The sequence below is a fragment of the Gymnogyps californianus genome, chromosome 22 (assembly GCF_018139145.2).
Source record: "Gymnogyps californianus isolate 813 chromosome 22, ASM1813914v2, whole genome shotgun sequence".
Taxonomy (NCBI): Eukaryota; Metazoa; Chordata; class Aves; order Accipitriformes; family Cathartidae; genus Gymnogyps; species Gymnogyps californianus.
This window is the reverse complement of record NC_059492.1, coordinates 4,197,526-4,214,773: the sequence shown is the minus strand read 5'-3', so window position 1 is coordinate 4,214,773 and position 17,248 is coordinate 4,197,526. Positions and strand designations below refer to the sequence as shown.

The following is a 17,248-nucleotide window of genomic DNA, read 5'->3' as shown; positions in this document are numbered from 1 at the left end:
CGCAGGGACAGACGGACAAGGTGACAAGGGGGGGACACGCACACCCCCCAGCTCCACCACACCCCCCCCGCAGTCGGGCGCACCGCGCCGGGGCCACCCCCGGGGCAGGCGAGGGGAGGGGGAGACCCCCGGGGACCGGGGTTGCGCGGAGCCTCCCACAGCGGCAGCGGCTCCTCCGTGCTGCCGCGCACCGGGAGCGTTGCGCTTCGGGCGGGGAGAGCCCGGTAGGGCGGCACGGCGGCTCTTCCGCCGCCTTCCCCGGCCGGGGATGCAGCCCGGAATCACGGGGAACCGTGTATCGAGACTTCGGGGCACGGCGGCCCAAAACCCACCCGGGGCTGCGTGTCCCCAAAGGTAACGGGGGGGGACTGGGCTTGGAGGCGGGGAAGGCGCAGGTTGGCGAGAGATGGGGGCTCCGGTGGGAGCGGGAGGTTTTATTCCCAGGAGGGGTCTGGGAAGCGGGGAGGGGGGGGTCCCGCTGCGGGGACGCGGGGAGCCGCTGGCGGTGACACGGTTGGCGGCAGCAGGACGGTGACGGCGTGACCTCTCCCCTTCTCCAGGGATTTGAAGCTGGGCCAAGCGGCGATGGAAATGTCATTGTCGCGGCACGGGGGCCCGGCGAAGTAAACCCTGCGCCGCAGGGAAAGGAGCGGGACACCGCTGCACCGAGCTCCGCTCCGCAGCCGGAGAGAGGGACGGCCCCGAAAAGCCGGCGTAGCCCTGGTCGGAGGGGGCAGCAAGAGAACCGTGGGGTTCATCCACGCTCCCACGGGCTGCAAGGGCCACGGGACAATACCTGGGGGCCGGGAGCCGTCCCATCGCCCGCTTGGGGTTCGGGACATCGGCCTTTTGACCGGACTCTGGCGCCCGTCCGAGCCCGATGAGGAGCTGGGGCCGCACATGAACCTATGCAGACCAGGAAGAAATACATTTTCCTGACTTTCCTTGCCTCTTGGCTCCTGCTTTTCTTCTTTGGAGGAGACCAGCTACGCCATTTCGCTTTTTTTTCCGGGAGGAAAGCCGAAGCCCGGAGGAACTGGCCCCACTGGACGGATCGGTCCCTCCTCAAAAGCTTTGCGGACCCTGAGGAGCTCCAGAGCGATGGGGACCCCTCACTGCCATCGCCCCGGGAGCGGCGGGCAGCGTGGCTGAGCGTCTACAAGAACAGCAGATGCCGGATGGAAACCTGCTTCGACTTCTCCAGGTGCGAGAAGCACGGCTTCAAAGTCTTCACCTACCCCCGGGAGAGGGACCAGCCCCTCTCGGAGAGTTACGGCAAAATCCTCGCCTCCATCGAGCGCTCTCGCTACTACACCCCGAACCCCGAGGAAGCCTGCCTCTTCATCCTCAGCATCGACACGCTGGACCGCGACCATCTCTCCAGTCAATACGTCCGTAACGTCGATGAGAAAATCCGCAGCTTCCCGCTCTGGAATGGCGGCCGTAACCACCTCATCTTCAACCTCTACTCAGGCACCTGGCCCAATTACACCGAGGACCTGGGCTTTGACATCGGCCAGGCTATCCTGGCCAAAGCCAGCTTCTACACCGAGAGCTTCAGGCCCGGCTTCGACGTCTCCATCCCTCTCTTCTCCAAGGACCACCCGCAGCGCGGCGGGGAGAAGGGGTGGTTGTATCAGGACTCAGTCCCCCCAAAAAGAAATACTTGTTGGTGTTCAAGGGGAAGCGGTACCTGACCGGCATCGGCTCCGGCACCAGGAACGCGCTGCACCACATCCACAATGGGAAGGACATCATCTCGCTCACCACCTGCAAGCACGGCAAGGACTGGGAGAAGCACAAGGACACGCGCTGCGACAAGGATAACGTCGACTACGAAAAGTGAGTCGGAGATGGGGTGGGAAAGGCGGTCTGGTGGGGGGGACACCCCACAAATGTTCCTGCCCCGCTGTGGGGTGCAGCTGTGCCCGTCTGTGGTGGCTGGACCTCCAGCCGTGGGGAGAGAGGAAAGTTTGGGGCTCTCCCGAAATAGATGAGGGTTTCATTTCCATAGTGGGGAGCGAGGCACTGATTGTTCAGGGCTTTCCTGTTCTGTATTAAAGTTCGAGTAATCTGGCGAGAGCGGCTCTTATCTGCAATCACCGCGGCCGCCTCTAATACGATTTCCCTTTTTCCTAACACTGATGAATGATGCTTTTCTTCTCCCCCCTCCTGCCCTCCCCTAACATAAATGTTTCTCTTGGAGATGAGCCCGAAACATCCCCCCCTTCACTGGCTCCGCTAAAAATCCCACAAAACTGGCGGGTCCTTGGGCATCCCGGCGTGGGCAGCTCCGAGCTCACCCGGACGTGGTGAGGTGGGGGGGTCCCCCCTGTGTCCCCCCCCTCACAAATGGGGATGGCGGCAGCAGTGTGTGATGGACCTTGGCGGAAAAATTGGGGGGACAAAGTTCTGTGAGTTTGAGAGGCTCCACGCTGTGGGGACGCACACCGGCTCCTCCTCGCTTCCCCATCCTGCTGCTTGGGACCTGTCACCAGCTGCCCAGTCCAGGGCTGGTAAGCACAGACCCCGTCCCGCTGGCGACGGGCAGGTCCCCGTCCCGCTGCCTGGGGACATCCCACAGCCACCCAGCCGGAGAGCAGATGGGGAGAGGCCACGTTGGGCATCATCCTCAAAGCGTCTTAGGAGGTGCTGGGAGGTAAAAGTGGAGCCGGGGTGCTGCAAGCACCAGGATTAGCGGGGGCTTCGGGGTGGCTCGGGCACCGTCCGGCGGGTGCCACCAGCCCAGGAGGGTCATCCCCTGCAGCGGAGCCTTTTTGAGGATGGAGCATCGCAGGACGGTGGGAGATGCTGCGGGCTGGCGGGATGGGGGTCCCAAGGTCAACCCTGCGCTGTGCCGAGGGGCGGTGGGACGGGAAATCCCCCTCCCGCCCGGCCCAGGTAATCCCCTAATGCTGTTTGCAAGTACAGGGAGATTTACACCTCGCCCAGGACGGCTTTAGGCAGCAGATAGATGGGGAACACGTGGCGCAGGGCAGCCTGCTCGTGCGTGACCCCAAGCCTCTGCCATCCTGCTTGTCCCCGTGGGACACCCAGGCAAAAAGCCATCGGCATCTCCATCGTGCCAGGCCAGCTCTGCCCGACCTCGCGCCGGGGATTTATGCCCTCCTGCCCTGGGAGAAGATGTCCCCAGACCCGGAGCTGGGACAGTGGCAGAGTGACGATGGGGACAGGCCAGCGGGGAGGGGACACACCACGGTTGGCAAAGTGAGACCCCCCCCCCCCCAGCTCAGTGCATTGGGGACGTCCCCGTTTGCTCGGGGCGGCGGGTGCCGGCATGGCGGAGGGCAGCACGGGGAGCAGAGGAAGGCCTTGCTGGGAGCTCCATCACCCTCCTCGCACCCGCGGGGCTGCCTAAAACAAACCGGTTCTGTGCCTGGATAAAAGGTGGCTTGTAGCAGCGCCGCGGTCCGGCCCCGCTGCGGGTTGCCCCAGATTTAAAGCAATCAAATCGAGTTGGGAAAGGCTCTCTGGAGCCGACGGGTCCCCCGGCGGCACCGTGCCTGGCCGGAGCCATGGAGGGGCCGGGCGGAGGGAGTGTGGTGGGCGCCCGTCCCGGCTCCTAACAAAACAAGGAAGCCCTGACGGCGTGATTACCCGGAAACCGCAGCGCGTCAGGAGCAAAGTATTTCCATCGGGAGGTTTTGGCCCCGCAGCCCGGCCGGCGCCAGCCTCCCTGCGACGGCCGCCTGCGAGGGGAGGCTGCCCGCAGCCGCTCTGCCCCCCGGGATGCATCCTGCTGCCCGCTCAGCCCTGGCAGTGGGAACGGCCCCACGGAGATGCTGGGGGTCACGGCCGGGTTTGGGGTCCCCAAGGAGCGGGTGGCAGCGGGGCTGCTCCGAGGGCGAGTGCCGGCAGTGTCTGGCCCCGGGGATGTGGCCGTCGCTGCTGCGGTTTCATGACGGGGGGGGTCTGGGCCCTGTTTGAGCTGCCCTCGCCCCTCCGGCAGGTCACTCGGCCAGAAGCCGGGGTGTTAACGAGGCAGGGTGCGCTAATGGGGTTTTCGGCATCCATTGGAGGCGTTGGGGTGGTTCATCCGGAGATGGGTTTTGATCATAAAACTTTATGCCTTGGCATTGGGGCCGATTTCCCACATCCCGGGGCGTTGGGATGCTCCAGGGTGCTCCAGCACCCATGGATGGGACACGTCCTCAACCTCCAGGCTGGCACCAGCCCCATGCCCCCACCACGGGGAGACCCTTCCCCCTGGGGACCAGCATATTTCAAGCAGCCCTTTGGCCTTGCGGCTCCCCCCCGGCTGGACCACGCGCGTTCCCCCCGACCCATCCAGGACCCGGCTGCCCTGTCCTTCCCTCCCCGCGGGCAGGAACAGACGGGGTCTGTCCCGACCTAAAGTCAATATTGGATTTTCCGGCGCGGTCGCAGGGACCCGGCAGCGGACGTGCCTCTCCCCACCGGCCGCACAGAAGGGGCTTTCATAGCCCCACGGCACGAGCCCAGCCTGGCGGGTGGGGGCACGCTGCCTGCACCCCTGCGGGCAGCCAGCCCTCTGCCCCCGCCGAAACACTGCCAGGGCAGGCAGGGCTGGTCCTGCCCGGCAAGTCTGGGCATGGCAGAGGAGACGCCGCAGTTTCGGGCTCGGGGGTTTGGGTGCTGGCTTTGCATGGGGTTTCATTACAGGTGGGTGGAGGGAGCTGGGTAACACCATGGAAAGCCAAGCGCTGCCTGGGCACCGGGCTCTTCAAGCCAAATTTGGTTCCTGGCTCTGCCACACGTTCCCTTTCTGACCGTGGACACGTCCCTCCGTCACCCAGGGCATCTCTGTTCCACCAGCCCTGCGGAGCTGGGGCTGTTTGGAGCCAAAATCAGCCCCGATCAATCCTAATGCTGCCCTGGGTTGGCCCCGTGCCCCCTGAGAGGGATGCTCAGCCTTGCCGGGTACCAGTGAGACCCCCCGGGACGGTCACAGGTTGGGGGGGGGGGGCTGTGCCTGACCCCCACCCCGTCTCCCATCCCAGGTTCGACTACCAGGAGCTGCTGCACAACTCCACCTTCTGCATCGTGCCCCGGGGCAGGCGCTTGGGCTCATTCCGCTTCCTGGAAGCGCTGCAGGTACGGAGCAGGCAGGGGGACAGGGGCCCCCCTCCCCGGGACCTGGGGGCTCTGTCCCAGCCTGTGTGGGGTCCTGCCGCAGGCCGCCTGCATCCCCGTGCTGCTGAGTGACGGCTGGGAGCTGCCCTTCGCCGAAGCCATCGACTGGGGCAAAGCTGCCGTCGTGGGCAACGAGAGGCTGCTGCTGCAGGTACCGCGGCCGGATCCTGCCCCACGCCGGATGCAAGGGACCCCCCCGTAATGACCCCAGTGCTGGTGGACCCCCCAGTCAAGCTTGGGGGTGAAACCTCCGCAGCCGAGCCCAGCAGCCCTCCTGCGGGCAGATGCAGGGGGGTCTTGTTCAGCCCAGAGGGGGAGTCCCGTCTGCAGCCCTGGGGCATCGTTCATCTTGGGGGGGGGTGTTGAGCATCTCCACAAACCCAAAGCCCTTGGGGGGTCCTGGGTCAGATCCTGCTCCAGGGAGAGGAGGTGGCAGAGCCGCAGCGGGGCGGTGGCACAGCATCCTTGGCCATGGGGTGTCCCTCGGGATGGTATGGAGGTCACGGAGGCAAGGCAGCCCTGCCGGGGGGCCGGCGGGGGGGACAAGGTGAGAAACCAGCTTCCCCCCCGCCGCCGGCACAGATCCCTTCTGCCGTCCGCTGCATCCACCCGGAGCGCGTGCTGGCTTTCCAGCAGCAGACCCAGTTCCTGTGGGACGCGTACTTCTCCTCTGTTGACAAGATCGTGCACACCACGCTGGAGGTGAGCCCCCACCCCAAGCTCGCCCCCCCACCCAGCCCCTGGGGTCACAACCAGGGTGCTGAGAGCATCTCTCCGGCCTCTGGCAGATCATCAGGGACCGGCTGCTCCCGCACCGCTCCCGCTCCCGCTTCCTCTGGAACGCCCTGCCCGGGGGGCTCCTGGCTCTGCCTGATTTCTCCACCCACCTTGGGGACTTTCCCTTCTACTACCTGCAGCACGGTAGGACCCTGCCCGCCCCAGCTGAGCACGGCAAACTCAGCGCATGCCACGCCACCTATCCTCTCCCCCTCTTTTTTCAGGCTCCAGCCCCTCTGAGAAGTTCACGGCTTTGATCCGGGCCGTCTCGCCGGCAGGCTCCCTCTCCCAGCCCATCCTCAGGCTCATCCAAGCCGTCTCCGGATCCCAGTACTGCGCACAGGTCGGGGGAGCTGAGCCCCGCGCCGCTCAGTGCAGCTCCCGGGGATGCAGCAGGAGGGATGGGGCAGGGTCCCGTGGGCTGGGAAGGGCATGGGTGGGTTTAGGGGTGGGAGGCTGATGGTGTCACCCTTGGGTGGGCAGAGCTGTCTCCCCAGCCCACTGGTGTGGAGGTGGGACCACCTGTGGGTTTATTCTGGTCCTAAACTGCCACGAGATGGTTTTGGGGTGAGCTGGGCTGGAGCAGGTCCTGCTGCAGGGCCGGGGAGGGCTGAGCCGTGGCTGCCCTGCAAACACTGATGCACCAACACACCCCGGACGGGTCAGCCCGGCCAAACGCTCCCGGACACGCTGGTCCTCCCCTCTGCAGATCCTGGTGCTGTGGAGCTGCGAGAAGCCACCGCCACCGAGCAGGAAATGGCCCCAAACCACCGTGCCTCTGACCGTCATCCAGGGCAGGGGGAAGGTGAGAGGAGCCGGGACGCAGGCAGGGAGCTGGGGCATCCACCCCGTGGCACATCCCAACCTAATTATTCCCCTCCATAGCTCAGCGACCGCTTCTTCCCCTACGCGGCGATCCAGACGGATGCCGTGCTGAGCCTGGACGAGCACACCAGCCTCTCGACCAGCGAGGTGAGGCCATGGGCGCCGCGGTCCCCGGCCCTGTGGAGCTGGGGCGAGCCCCATGCCAAGCCGGGAAGGATGCTCAGTGGGTACCGCGGGGCTGGCAGGGAGCAGTGCCCGCTGTCCCCATGTCCCCCACACCCAGGGGCGATGGTGAGCCCCTTCCCGCAGGTCCCCGCAGCTGGGTGACACCGTCCCCCATCCCGTGCCAGGTGGACTTTGCCTTCGTGGTGTGGCGCAGCTTCCCCGAGCGTATCGTGGGCTTCCCCACGCAGAGCCACTTCTGGGATGCCGAGCAGAGGCGCTGGGGCTACACCTCCGAGTGGACCAACGAGCTCTCCATCGTCCTCACTGCCGCCGCCTTCTACCACAGGTACCCAGCCGGGGAGAGGCCGGCAGGGCGGGGGGCTCGGCCGCATCCTGCCCCCCCTACCTCGCTCCCTCCTCCAGGTATTATCACAGCCTCTTCACGGAGTACCTGCCGGCGGGGCTGCGGGAGCTGGTGGACGGCCTGGCCGCCTGCGAGGACATCCTGATGAACGTCCTCGTGGCCGCCGTCACCAAGCTGCCGCCCATCAAGGTCACCCAGCGGAAGCAGCACAAAGAGACCGTGCCCCAGCAGGTAGGGTGTGAGGATGGGGATGCGGGGACCCCCCAGGCGGGGAGCGGAGCCCCTCACCCCCGCGCTCCCCTCCTGCCAAGGTGAAAGGCACGGCGGGGGCGGTCGGCGGCCGGCATTTCTCCCAGCGGCAGGACTGCCTCAACCAGTTGGCGGACTGGTTCGGCTACATGCCCCTCGTGTCCTCCCAGCTGCGCCTCGACCCCGTCCTCTTCAAGGACCAGGTCTCCGTCCTGCGCAAGAAATACCCACGCTTGGAGAAACCCTGAGGGCTGCTGGGGATCGGGGTCGGGGCCGGCCCCGGGTGCCCCGTTCCTGGTGCACGGAGCCCTCCCGGAGCAGGCAGTCGCTGCTGGTGGGGTTTTACTTGTTATTGGGTTTTACCAGTACAATAAAGGTGGGTGCAGAGGCAGAGTCCGGCCGGTGGCTGTAGGATGCAGGGGAGCGGGCTGTGCCTGGCGGGGAGCACTGGGAACACGGGTGGTTTGGTTCACCGACGTGTCTGCCATCGGCGGCCACCCAGGCACCCTGGGAATAACCTGTGCGGCACCCGGCTGCACACACAGCCCCCCCAGCCTCGCGGGCAGGGCGAGTCCTTTGGCATCCCGAGGGCAAACAGAGGAGCGATAAGAGGCGAGAGCGGGGCGAGTGTGTTCTCCCTCCCCCCAGCTGGGACAGGTTCGCCCACAGCCCCCGGACACCCCAGCACCCCAGCAGTGCTCCCCGAAGAAGGGAAAAGGGCCGTTTCAGCTGCCTTTCCCCCCAGCTATATAGAAATAGGGAAAATTAAGGCTGCTGGCCTCCAACAGCTGCTCTCCTCCGGCTGCCGCAGCCGTGGCTCCGTCCTTGCTGCCTTCGCTCCTAGCAGACACCCGAGATAACGCCCCAGCACCGCCAGACCCAACATCCCCCCCTGCACGCACCCAGCCCTTTGCTCCGCTTTATTTTCCACGCATGAAAAGTTCCCTCCCGGGTCACGAGGGGGCTGCCGGGGGGTTGGGGGTTCAGTCGCGGGGGGGCTGGCACTCCCGGCAGTCCCGCATCTCCTCGGAGTAGCTCTCCACTTGGATGGTGGTGGTGTGGAAGCGGAAGGTGCCCTGCAGCCGGGAGCTGGCCTCCTCCAGCACCTCCTGCGCGCTGGCACCCGCGTCTGCAAGGATCAAGGGAGGGGATGTCGGGGTGTGGGTGAACCCCGAATCCCTCCATGTGTCCCCCCCCCCATCACTTCCCCGGGGAGCGGCACTCACTGATGGCGATGTGCACCGAGAGCAGCGGCTGCGCCGCCGTCAGCGCCCAGATGTGGAGGCTGTGCACGGCCTCCACCCCCGCCACTGCCAGCAGCGTCTCCCGCACGGCGTTGAAATCCATCCCTTTTGGGGTGCCTGGGGAGGGAGAGCTGCAGGAGCTGGAGGGACGGGGACCACCGCACCCATGGGTGGTCCCGCAGCCCGGACCCCCCCCCCCGGTGGGTCCCTACCCTCCATGAGGACGAGGACGACGTCGCGGAGGATGGTCAGCGTCGTCCCCAGCACCAGCGCGGAGAAGAGGAAGGTGCAGATGGGATCCACATACTTGTACTCGGGCTGGAGGGGGTGGGAGAGGGTGAGGCCCCTCCGGCACCATCACCCCACCCCAAATCCCCATTGGCACCGGCGGGGAGGGGACGCGGTCCCCTCTGTCTCACCCCTGTGCCTGACCAGGGCTGTCTGAAGCCACTGTCCCCGTGTCCCCATCTCCAGCATCCCCTTTGCCCCTGTGACCACCCAGACCTTAAAGAAGATGATGTAGGACGCGATGAGGACGCCGACGCTCTGCAGCAGGTCCCCCACGACGTGGACGAAGGCAGCGCGGACGCTGGCGTTGGGCTGCTCACCGGCCGCTCCATGGCTGTGCCCGTGCCCCGTCTGGTGCAGAGCCGCCCCCATCCTGCAGGCAGGGCAGCGGTGACATCCCCGGGGCCACCGGGCACAGGGTGGGGGACACCCGGGGAGGGTGAGAGCTGGCTGTACGTACACGATGTTGACGGCCACGGCGCAGGCGGAGGTGATGAGCATGACGCCGCCCTCGATGTTGTAGTCAGCCGAGAGCAGGCGTTGGGCCGCCAGGTAGACCAGGACGCCCGTCACCACCCAGATGGAGAGCACGGAGAGCAGGGCCCCCAGGATCTCTGCGTAGAGCCCCCCCCACCCCGCGTTGCCGCTTTGCCACTGCACCAAGCCTGAGCACCCTCCCGGCCCCTCCGACAGCACAGGAGCTCAGGGTGGACACCCAGCACCCATCCCCAGGGTTGCTCCCTGCACAGGGACGGCAGCGCCTCTGCCTTGCCCTGCCTGTGGACACGGCGCTGGGGCTTTGCCAGGGCTCCCCATGCCCCCCAGGGCTCCCCGGGGCACCAGGTCCCTGTGGGGAGGGCACCCTGGGATGCTCCGAGTGCTCCCTGGGGTCCCTGGGAGCCGGATGGCAGCCCCGGGGGTGGTGCCACCCCATTACCTGCCCGGTGCCAGCCAAAGTTCATGGTTTTGGTGGGGGGGCGCGAGGACACCCAGAGTGCAAAGAGGCTGATCATGATGCTGGCGAAGTCCGTCAGGAGGTGGGCTGCGTCCGTCAGGATGGCCAGGCTGTGCGCCAGGTACCCACCTGCGGAGAGGGGGGCAGCGGGGACATCAGGATGGCATCAGGGTGGGGGGGTCCCATCCCAAGCCGGGCATGGACCAGGTCACCCCATGCCGCAGTGGGGGCCCCACCGGGTGCTTCGACCTGCCAAAAAGCAACGGGGAGCCCTGCCCGCACCCTGCCTGCACCCATGGTGGGGCATCAGGACAAGAGGGGCTGCGGGCAGGCACTCGGGGTGCCCCTGTGGGGACCACCCCGGCCAGACCCTGCACCCACCACTCACCCACGGCTTCCCCCACCATGAAGACGAGGCAGATGCCGGCAGCCAGGTAGAGCTTCCTGCGCGCCCGCTGCTGCTGGCCTGGGTGGCCGGCAGCCCCCCGTGCGTGGCAGTGCCGGCTGCGCCGTGCCCCCAGCTCCAGGGCGGGTGCCTGTCCCGGCACCGAGTTGTGCCCGTTCTTTTGTGCAGCCCCCAGGTAGGACCTGCCGGGGAGAGGGGTGGTCAGGGGCCGGAGCAGGGGGCCTGGGAGAATTTTGGGGAGCGAGCTGGACCCTGAATGCTCCCCCGCAGCCCCTTCCCTAGCCAGACTCCTCCAGAGGACCCCACCTGGGACCCCCAGGGGGAAAAGAGGACACTATGTCCCCAGCCCCCCCCCCAACCCCGGGCACCCCCCTACCCGCCTGCACCCTCGCTCAGCAGGTGCTGTTTCTCCTCGCCGGCTGCCATCCTCCTCCGGGCCGGGGGGCCGGGGTGGGTGACCCCGGTGCGTGGCCGGTGCCGGTGGCAGCCGGTGGCCTCGGCCCGTGTGAAGTGCCGGGGACTCGTGTGCAAAGCCCGGCTGGGGGAGGGAGGGCCACGGCCGGCTGCAAAGCGCCCGCGGCCGCCTGCCCCGGGGTGGGCCCCCTCACCTGGGGGGCTGCTGATGGAGGGGGGGGGGGGGGATTGCTCTGGGACACCCCATGGGCACCCCCCAGAACCGTGCACCAGGGCATGGATGCAGCCCCCGAGGCAGGGGGAGGATGGAGCATCCTCCTGTCCCCACTAAAGGCACCCAGTGACCCCCCCATCCCGCTCCAGGGAGCCCTCGGACCCCCCCAGTTTAGATCCAGCCATGGAGCAGCCATGTGACAGATAAGCCTGGGACCAGACCCCCCCCCACAGCAGTGACTCCTGCCCACTGCCCCAGCAGAGCAGCGCTAATTGCCCTGGGGCTAATTGCAATTGCGGCACAGCCCAGAGCACCGCTGCAGGCGCTGCCTCAGTTTCCCCTTGGCTAGGCGCTGAGCTGGGCTTATGTTTTTGCAGGAGAAAAGCATTTGTGGTATATTTTTGCATTCATGGTATATTTTTGCAGTTGTGTGAGCTCAGCTGGCAACAAACCGGCAGCTCGATGCCGAGGCCGTTCCCGTTTCAGGGACTGGCACAGCCCGGAGCATCCTCACCACCCCCTGCCGCATCCCCAAGCCCGGGCGAGCACTGATCCTGGGCACCCCATCACCAGGAGATAAATCCTGCCGGGTGCCGACCTGTTACATCCCCGGGCAGGCAGCCAGGCGCAGGGTGCCAGCGCTGCCGGAGGTGCTAATGAGGCCGAAAATTAAGTGTTGGACCGGGAGGCGTCTCTCTGCCGTGCCGGGCGCTGGCAGGGACACCAGTGATGGCACCGGCCCGGCAAACCCACCTGCATCCCCAGTGCCCATCGCAGGGCTGGCAAGCCGAGAACGAGAGGCGAGGGAAAAAAACCACCCCAAACACCAGTTTTCTTTACAAAATACACAAAATTCAAATCCGTGACAATTATATACAAAACAAAAAAATATAAAACGTGCGGAATTGTCCTGTTTGCACCCGTATAGAAAAGTGTCCTGTGCTGGAGCAGGTGCCGGCTCACGAGGCCGCCAGCCCCCACGGCATGTCCCCCCCTGTCCCGAGTCCCGTCGCCGGACATCCTGTGCCCGTGGCGTTTCTCCTGCACTGGCAACGTCGCTGCGGCTACTGGGGAGCTGCCAGGGGGAGAGGATGGGGGGATTGAGCGGGGTCCAAGCCCCCGAAGCTCCCCTGTGGGTGCTTGAGGGTCCTCGGGGAGGTGGGGTCAGCCGTGCCGCCCCTTACCCATCACCATCCTCTCGGGCACTGCGTCTTCCTCCACCTCTTCTTCCTCCCCGTCAAAGTACTCCTCGTCTTCCTCAGCTGCAAAGAGGCAGCCAAACGTCACTGCAGGGCCACCGGGAAAGGTGATGGGTGCCACCGGGCCGGTGGGAGTTGGTAAAGGGGTACTGGGGGGTTGGGAGCTGAATTACCAGGGTCGAAGTCCAAGGCACGGACCGCCTCGGCGAGGTGGTCCAGGCTCACCGAGAAGGCGTCCATGTTCTCATAGCCGTGCTCGATCTTCTCCAGCCTGCCGCCCTTGGAGGCCTCCACGATCCTGGGCAGGGAGAGCACGGCCATGTCCCCCCCGTCCCCTCACCGAGCTGGGGGACCGCGGGGCGCCGGGGCAGGGGCTCGGGGCATCCCCGCACTTGCCGCCTGGGCGCCACCGGCAAAGCCCCGCGTCCGAATCCTGCCCGGCTGCGGGACTGAGGATCACCAAATTTTCCCCAATTCGGGCACTTACGTTTTAATGAGCTGCTTGGCGTTCTGCAGGGAGCAAGAGGAGAGGTGAGTGAAGCCATGTGGCGGCCGCCGGGATGTCCCCAAGCTGGTGGGACCCCATGAGGGCACCAGCAGGGTGTGGGGGAGGTTTGGGGGTCTCACCATGAGGAAGGCGGCCCCTCCAGTCTCCTCCATGGCCTGGATGGCCGTCTCCACCAGCCGGCTTGACTTCTCCAGCTGCTCTTTGTACTGGTGGATGAGGCCTTGGACGAAGCCCGTCTTATCGCCCTGCTCACGGGTGATGCGCTGCAGCAGCTCCGACTTCTTCTCCTCCAGCAGCGCTGCCAAGGCGTCGAAGCGAGCGCACAGCTCCTGCTTGGCCGCCTCGCTGTTCTCCTGCGGGGACGAGGGGCAAGGGATGCCACGTGTGTGTCCCTCGGCACCAGCAGCGTCGCGGGGGCTTCCCTGCTCCGTGGGCTCCAGCTCCCTCCCGGCCATCCCAAATGGCCCCCGGCTGAGGTTTCACTCCCGGGTTTCGGAGGGCTCCTTTTCCCCCTTTCCTCACCTCGGTGCTCCGGCACGAGTCCTCCAGCTGGGAGATGATCGTCTGGATCCGGTCGTTCCCCGCCACCAGCATGGAGATGCAGTTGTTCAGCTCGGTCTGGGCAGGGGTGGACGGACAGAAACAGCTTGAACCCCAGCGGGGACAGGGACGGGGACAGGGACATCTCCCATCCCGACATGGGGACGGGCTGGGCATTGCCCAACCCCAGCTCTGCTCCTCCCACGTCCCCCACAAGCCGCGGCTGCTCTAAATATAGGCTGTCTCCTGGGCGAAGTCACCCAGGGGCTATTAATACCCCATGAGTGGGTCCCAGTGCTATTTGTGGCCGCCCCAGCTCAGCACATCGCCCCGGGACCAGCCGTGTCCCCTGCGGCCCCCTTGCCCCCCCCCTGCACGGCACCTTCTGGCCCTGGAAGATGGTTTGCAGGGGGGCGACCTCGCAGTCCTTGTGGGCACCGAAGACTTTGCACATGGAGCAGGTGGGGACCTCGCAGGTGACGCAGTAGATGTTGATCCGCTCGTCCTCGTGCTCCTTGCACATGGGGTGCTCCCCCTTCTTCAGCGGCCTGCTGGAGAGAGCGGCACGGCCACGGTGACGTCCCCGTCAGGGTGGCATCCCCATCGGGGTGACGTCCCCACTGCAGTGACATCCCTGCCGTGAAGATGTCCCCGTTGCAGCATCATCACCATCACGGTGACATCCCCCTTTTGCAGCATCATCCCCACTGCGGTGACATCCCCACTGCGGTGACATCCCCACTGATACTGCACAGCCACCCCAAAATCAGGTCCCCAGGAAAGAGGCCAGATCCTGGCATAACCCCACACTTGCTCCTTCGGGAGCCACCGACCTCTGTGCCTCCATAAACCCCAAGCCCAGTAAGCCCCAGTTTAAACCAGTGCGGCACTGGGCACGGCAGCAGTTGGCACCGGTGGCGGGGGGCCCCGGGGCCACGCTCCAGGGACGCTGCGCAAGCGCCTAATTTTAGCCTTGGGCTGCCGGGATTTATTGTTGTCACCCAACGTGTGACCGGGGCGGGGGCTCCCAGAAACCCCGGGGGGGGGTCCCACCCGGGGGCTGCAGCCAAATCGTCCCCTCTGCAGCGAGGGGGGACATGAGGACAAGCCAAGCCACTGAAGCAAAGACAGGGCTGGCCCCCCAAGCCCCCCCAGCAGCCACAGACACCTGCCATGTGCCATCGTCCTCGTCCCCATGGCTCTCAAACAATATTTACAGCGGTTCAGGGAATTTGGCTGGGGCCACTGCTCTGCCTCGAGAACCTGTGAGCCCGCCGTCCCCCTGCCCCCAGCTGCACGCTTTTACTGAGTGGGCCCCCCCCCCCAAACTGTCCCTCTGCCCCTTATCAGCCAGCAGTGCCTGCTGTCACGAGCAGAGCCTGGATTTGTCCCCTACACCTCTTATCTCCCACCAAACGCTCCGGCTGCAGAGCGCGGGGTGGGGCAGGACCTGCCCTGCTGCCACCACCCCCCAGGAACCCAACCCAGACACCCCAACTGCTCTGGACGGGGGGCGGATTTGGGTCGGGGGAGGAAGATTTGGGTCAGGGGAGGAAGATTTGGATCGGGGACCATTGAGCCAGCAGAAAAGCCCCCCCCCCCCCCAGTTTCTTGCCCAGCTGCAATCTCGTGCCGTCTCAACGGTGGTGCTGGGGCTCGGGAGGTCGGCATCCCCACGTCCCAGCATCCCCACGTCCCCGCATCCCCACGTCCTCCTGTCCCTGTGTCCCTGCCGGGGCAAGGCACAAGCCACGGCCGCCCGTGCCTACCTGGAGCACTCCTGCTTGTAGATGTCGATGATGTTCTCCACCAGCAGGTTCCTCTGCAGCCCGTAGACGCCGTGACGGTCCAGCAGCACCTCGTGGCGGCACGACGGGCACCGGAACCGGCCCCCCGAAATCACGCTGCCCCGGCTCTGCCAATACGGGTTAGCAGCCTAGAAGGGGGAGATGCACATCGGGGGGTCCATGAGCATCCCCACAGCACCGCGAGCATCCCTGCAGCGCTGCGAGCATCCCCAAAGCGCCACGAGCATCCCAGTGACCTCCAGCCTGGGCGGGAGGGCGGGGAATGGGTACAGGGACCCCCTCTCACCTGGAGGACGTCGTTGGCACACTTGCGGCAGAGGTTGTGCTGGCAGGGCAGGATCACCACCGGCTTGCTGAACATCTCCAGGCAGATGGGGCAGATGAGCTGCTTCTCCAGGCTCTCCATGGGGCTGCCATCCCGCAGGATGCCGGCTTGCAAATCCATCGGCACGACGGCGTGCTCCTCTCACCCGCTCTCGGCTGCCGGCAGCACCCCTCGTCCCGCTATTTATAAGTCGCTCCCCGGTCACGAGGAGCCAAATCCCAATGCGGGGTTGTCCGGTGAAGCAGCAGCACCTGTCACATGGGACTGAGCCATCGGGATGCCGCCGGCAGCGGTAAACAAGCTGGGGACAGGCTGTCCAGGAGGCCCTGCCCGCCCGTGCTGCGGCTGCCGGCTCGCCAAAACTGGAGCTGGGGGGTAAACAGGGCCAGGCTTCGCCCCGGGGCCAAATGGCCGCACACCCCGAGCGGCACTGTGGCCGCATCCTGGGGCTGGGTCCCACAACGGCGTCAGGGTGTGGGCGAGGAGGGGCAAAAAACAGCCCCGTGGTCATTCAGACATTGTGGTGGTGCCAGGAATGGGGCAGAGCTGGGCCGGCGGCAGCGGGGGGTGACTTATACAGAGCATCTCCCTTTGCACCCCCAAAATGTGACCGCTTCTGGGGTGCAAACACACACCTCGCCAGTGGGTTTCCGGGCTGCGCTCGGGAGGCAGAGGCAGCACCGGGGAGATGCAGCCCCCAGGCCCGACACACGCACCGGGGTCCCCCCTTCCCTCCCCAGGCAGGGGTTGGGGGGGCTCTTCTGTACCCTTTTTTCTTAAAAAAAAGATTTTACCTAAAACAGTGAAAGGGAGGGCTGAGAGGGCTGCTCCCCGTGCTGGCGTTGCACGGCCATGACCCAGGCGGCCCCTCTGCTCGGTTGCAAAACCTGACCCAGAAACGGCTGGGGGGTGGCGGGGGGGGGGAAGCGGCCGAGCACAGCCCCTCGGGACCTGCACCCACCGGGGAAAACAGCCCCGGCGCACGGTGCCCGGCTGGCGCAGTGATCAACAGGGTGTCAAAATGCCAGCGCCCGTCCGCAGCGAGACCTGTAAATATTGGCAGCTGCACGAGGAGAGAGGGGTAATTATAGCACCTATGGGTCACGCTGGCGAGGGGACAGGGTGCGGCAGGATGGTGGCTGCTGCTGCGCCTGCAGCCACTGCAGGCAGGAGGGGATGAGTGCTGGGGTGCAGGGGTGTGCATGAGTACATGGGTGCACAAGTACAAGGGTACGTGGGTGCAGGGGTGCGTGGGTGCACAAGTGCATGGGTGCATGGGTACACAGGGTGCATGGGTACATGGGTGCACGGGTAAATGGGTGCACAAGTGCAGAGGTACGTGGGTGCAGGGGTACACGGGTGCAGGGGTACACAGGTGGATAGGTACAGGGGTGCATGGGTGCAGGGGTGCATGGGTGCAGGGGTACATGGGTCCATGCGTGCATGGGTATAAGGGTGCAGGGGTGCATGGGTGCAGGGGTACATGGGTCCATGCGTGCATGGGTATAAGGGTGCAGGGATGCATGGGTACATGGCTGCACATGGGTGCAGGGGTACACGGGTGCAGGGGTACATGGGTGCACAGGCCCCATTTTCGCTGCAGCCGGCCCCCCCGGGGCAGGGCAGCCCCGCAGCTGTTTTGGGTGCTCCTTCCGGGCACACTCACATGTCAACCAAGTGACTGTGCTGGGACTGGCCTAGCCCATCTTGCAAAATTGTCCCCGTTTCGGCACTTGGGGCTCTTCCAGGGAGGAGACAGCACGGAAGCAGGGCTGGCCGGGTGGGCAGCGTGGGGGTCGGCCACTGACCGGAGCCAGGAGTGGGGCACCCAGAT

At 65.9% G+C, this 17,248-nt stretch overlaps 3 protein-coding genes across 4 annotated transcripts; 1 reads left to right on the top strand and 2 right to left on the bottom strand.

Annotated features, from left to right (window-relative positions):
• The first annotated feature begins 272 nt into the window (after positions 1 to 272).
• Positions 273 to 7,895, top strand: EXTL1 (exostosin like glycosyltransferase 1). Its single transcript, XM_050909833.1, is given in 13 exon segments — positions 273 to 354; positions 561 to 1,653; positions 1,656 to 1,842; positions 5,001 to 5,094; positions 5,177 to 5,284; positions 5,716 to 5,835; positions 5,922 to 6,054; positions 6,135 to 6,253; positions 6,620 to 6,715; positions 6,796 to 6,882; positions 7,086 to 7,246; positions 7,324 to 7,495; positions 7,576 to 7,895. Coding segments are annotated over 12 exon segments (2,208 nt in total). The 5' UTR covers positions 273 to 354; positions 561 to 908; the 3' UTR covers positions 7,762 to 7,895.
• Positions 7,896 to 8,461: 566 nt separating this feature from the next.
• SLC30A2 (solute carrier family 30 member 2) lies at positions 8,462 to 10,832 on the bottom strand. Its single transcript, XM_050909708.1, has 7 exons — positions 10,783 to 10,832; positions 10,389 to 10,588; positions 9,506 to 9,659; positions 9,262 to 9,418; positions 8,970 to 9,075; positions 8,740 to 8,874; positions 8,462 to 8,642 (listed from the first exon to the last, which is right to left on the bottom strand). The coding sequence occupies exons 1-7, from the start codon at positions 10,830 to 10,832 to the stop codon at positions 8,497 to 8,499; spliced, it is 948 nt and encodes a 315-aa protein (XP_050765665.1). The 3' UTR covers positions 8,462 to 8,496.
• Positions 10,833 to 11,864: 1,032 nt separating this feature from the next.
• TRIM63 (tripartite motif containing 63) lies at positions 11,865 to 15,534 on the bottom strand. 2 transcript variants are annotated; one of them, XM_050909787.1, is made up of 9 exons: positions 15,376 to 15,534; positions 15,051 to 15,217; positions 13,664 to 13,832; positions 13,264 to 13,359; positions 12,861 to 13,094; positions 12,721 to 12,743; positions 12,407 to 12,531; positions 12,219 to 12,296; positions 11,865 to 12,109 (listed from the first exon to the last, which is right to left on the bottom strand). In XM_050909787.1, the coding sequence occupies exons 1-9, from the start codon at positions 15,532 to 15,534 to the stop codon at positions 12,099 to 12,101; spliced, it is 1,062 nt and encodes a 353-aa protein (XP_050765744.1). In that variant the 3' UTR covers positions 11,865 to 12,098. The 2 variants fall into 2 exon arrangements, with proteins under 2 accessions (XP_050765744.1, XP_050765745.1); XM_050909788.1 differs by having other exon boundaries at positions 13,664 to 13,829; positions 15,376 to 15,506.
• Positions 15,535 to 17,248: the final 1,714 nt, after the last annotated feature.

Excerpts from the sequence above, each read along its gene's own strand:
- SLC30A2 (XM_050909708.1), bottom strand. The coding sequence starts at position 10,832 with ATGGCAGCCGGCGAGGAGAAACAGCACCTGCTGAGCGAGGGTGCAGGC. Across the intron at positions 10,589-10,782 it reads CTGAGCGAGGGTGCAGGCGG|GTCCTACCTGGGGGCTGCAC; the intron begins GTAGGGGGGTGC and ends TCTCCCCGGCAG. Across the intron at positions 8,875-8,969 it reads CGTCCTCGTCCTCATGGAGG|GCACCCCAAAAGGGATGGAT; the intron begins GTAGGGACCCAC and ends CTCCCTCCCCAG.
- TRIM63 (XM_050909787.1), bottom strand. The coding sequence starts at position 15,534 with ATGGATTTGCAAGCCGGCATCCTGCGGGATGGCAGCCCCATGGAGAGC. Across the intron at positions 15,218-15,375 it reads GTGCCAACGACGTCCTCCAG|GCTGCTAACCCGTATTGGCA; the intron begins GTGAGAGGGGGT and ends TCCCCCTTCTAG. Across the intron at positions 12,744-12,860 it reads GAGGGGCCGCCTTCCTCATG|AACGCCAAGCAGCTCATTAA; the intron begins GTGAGACCCCCA and ends TGCTCCCTGCAG.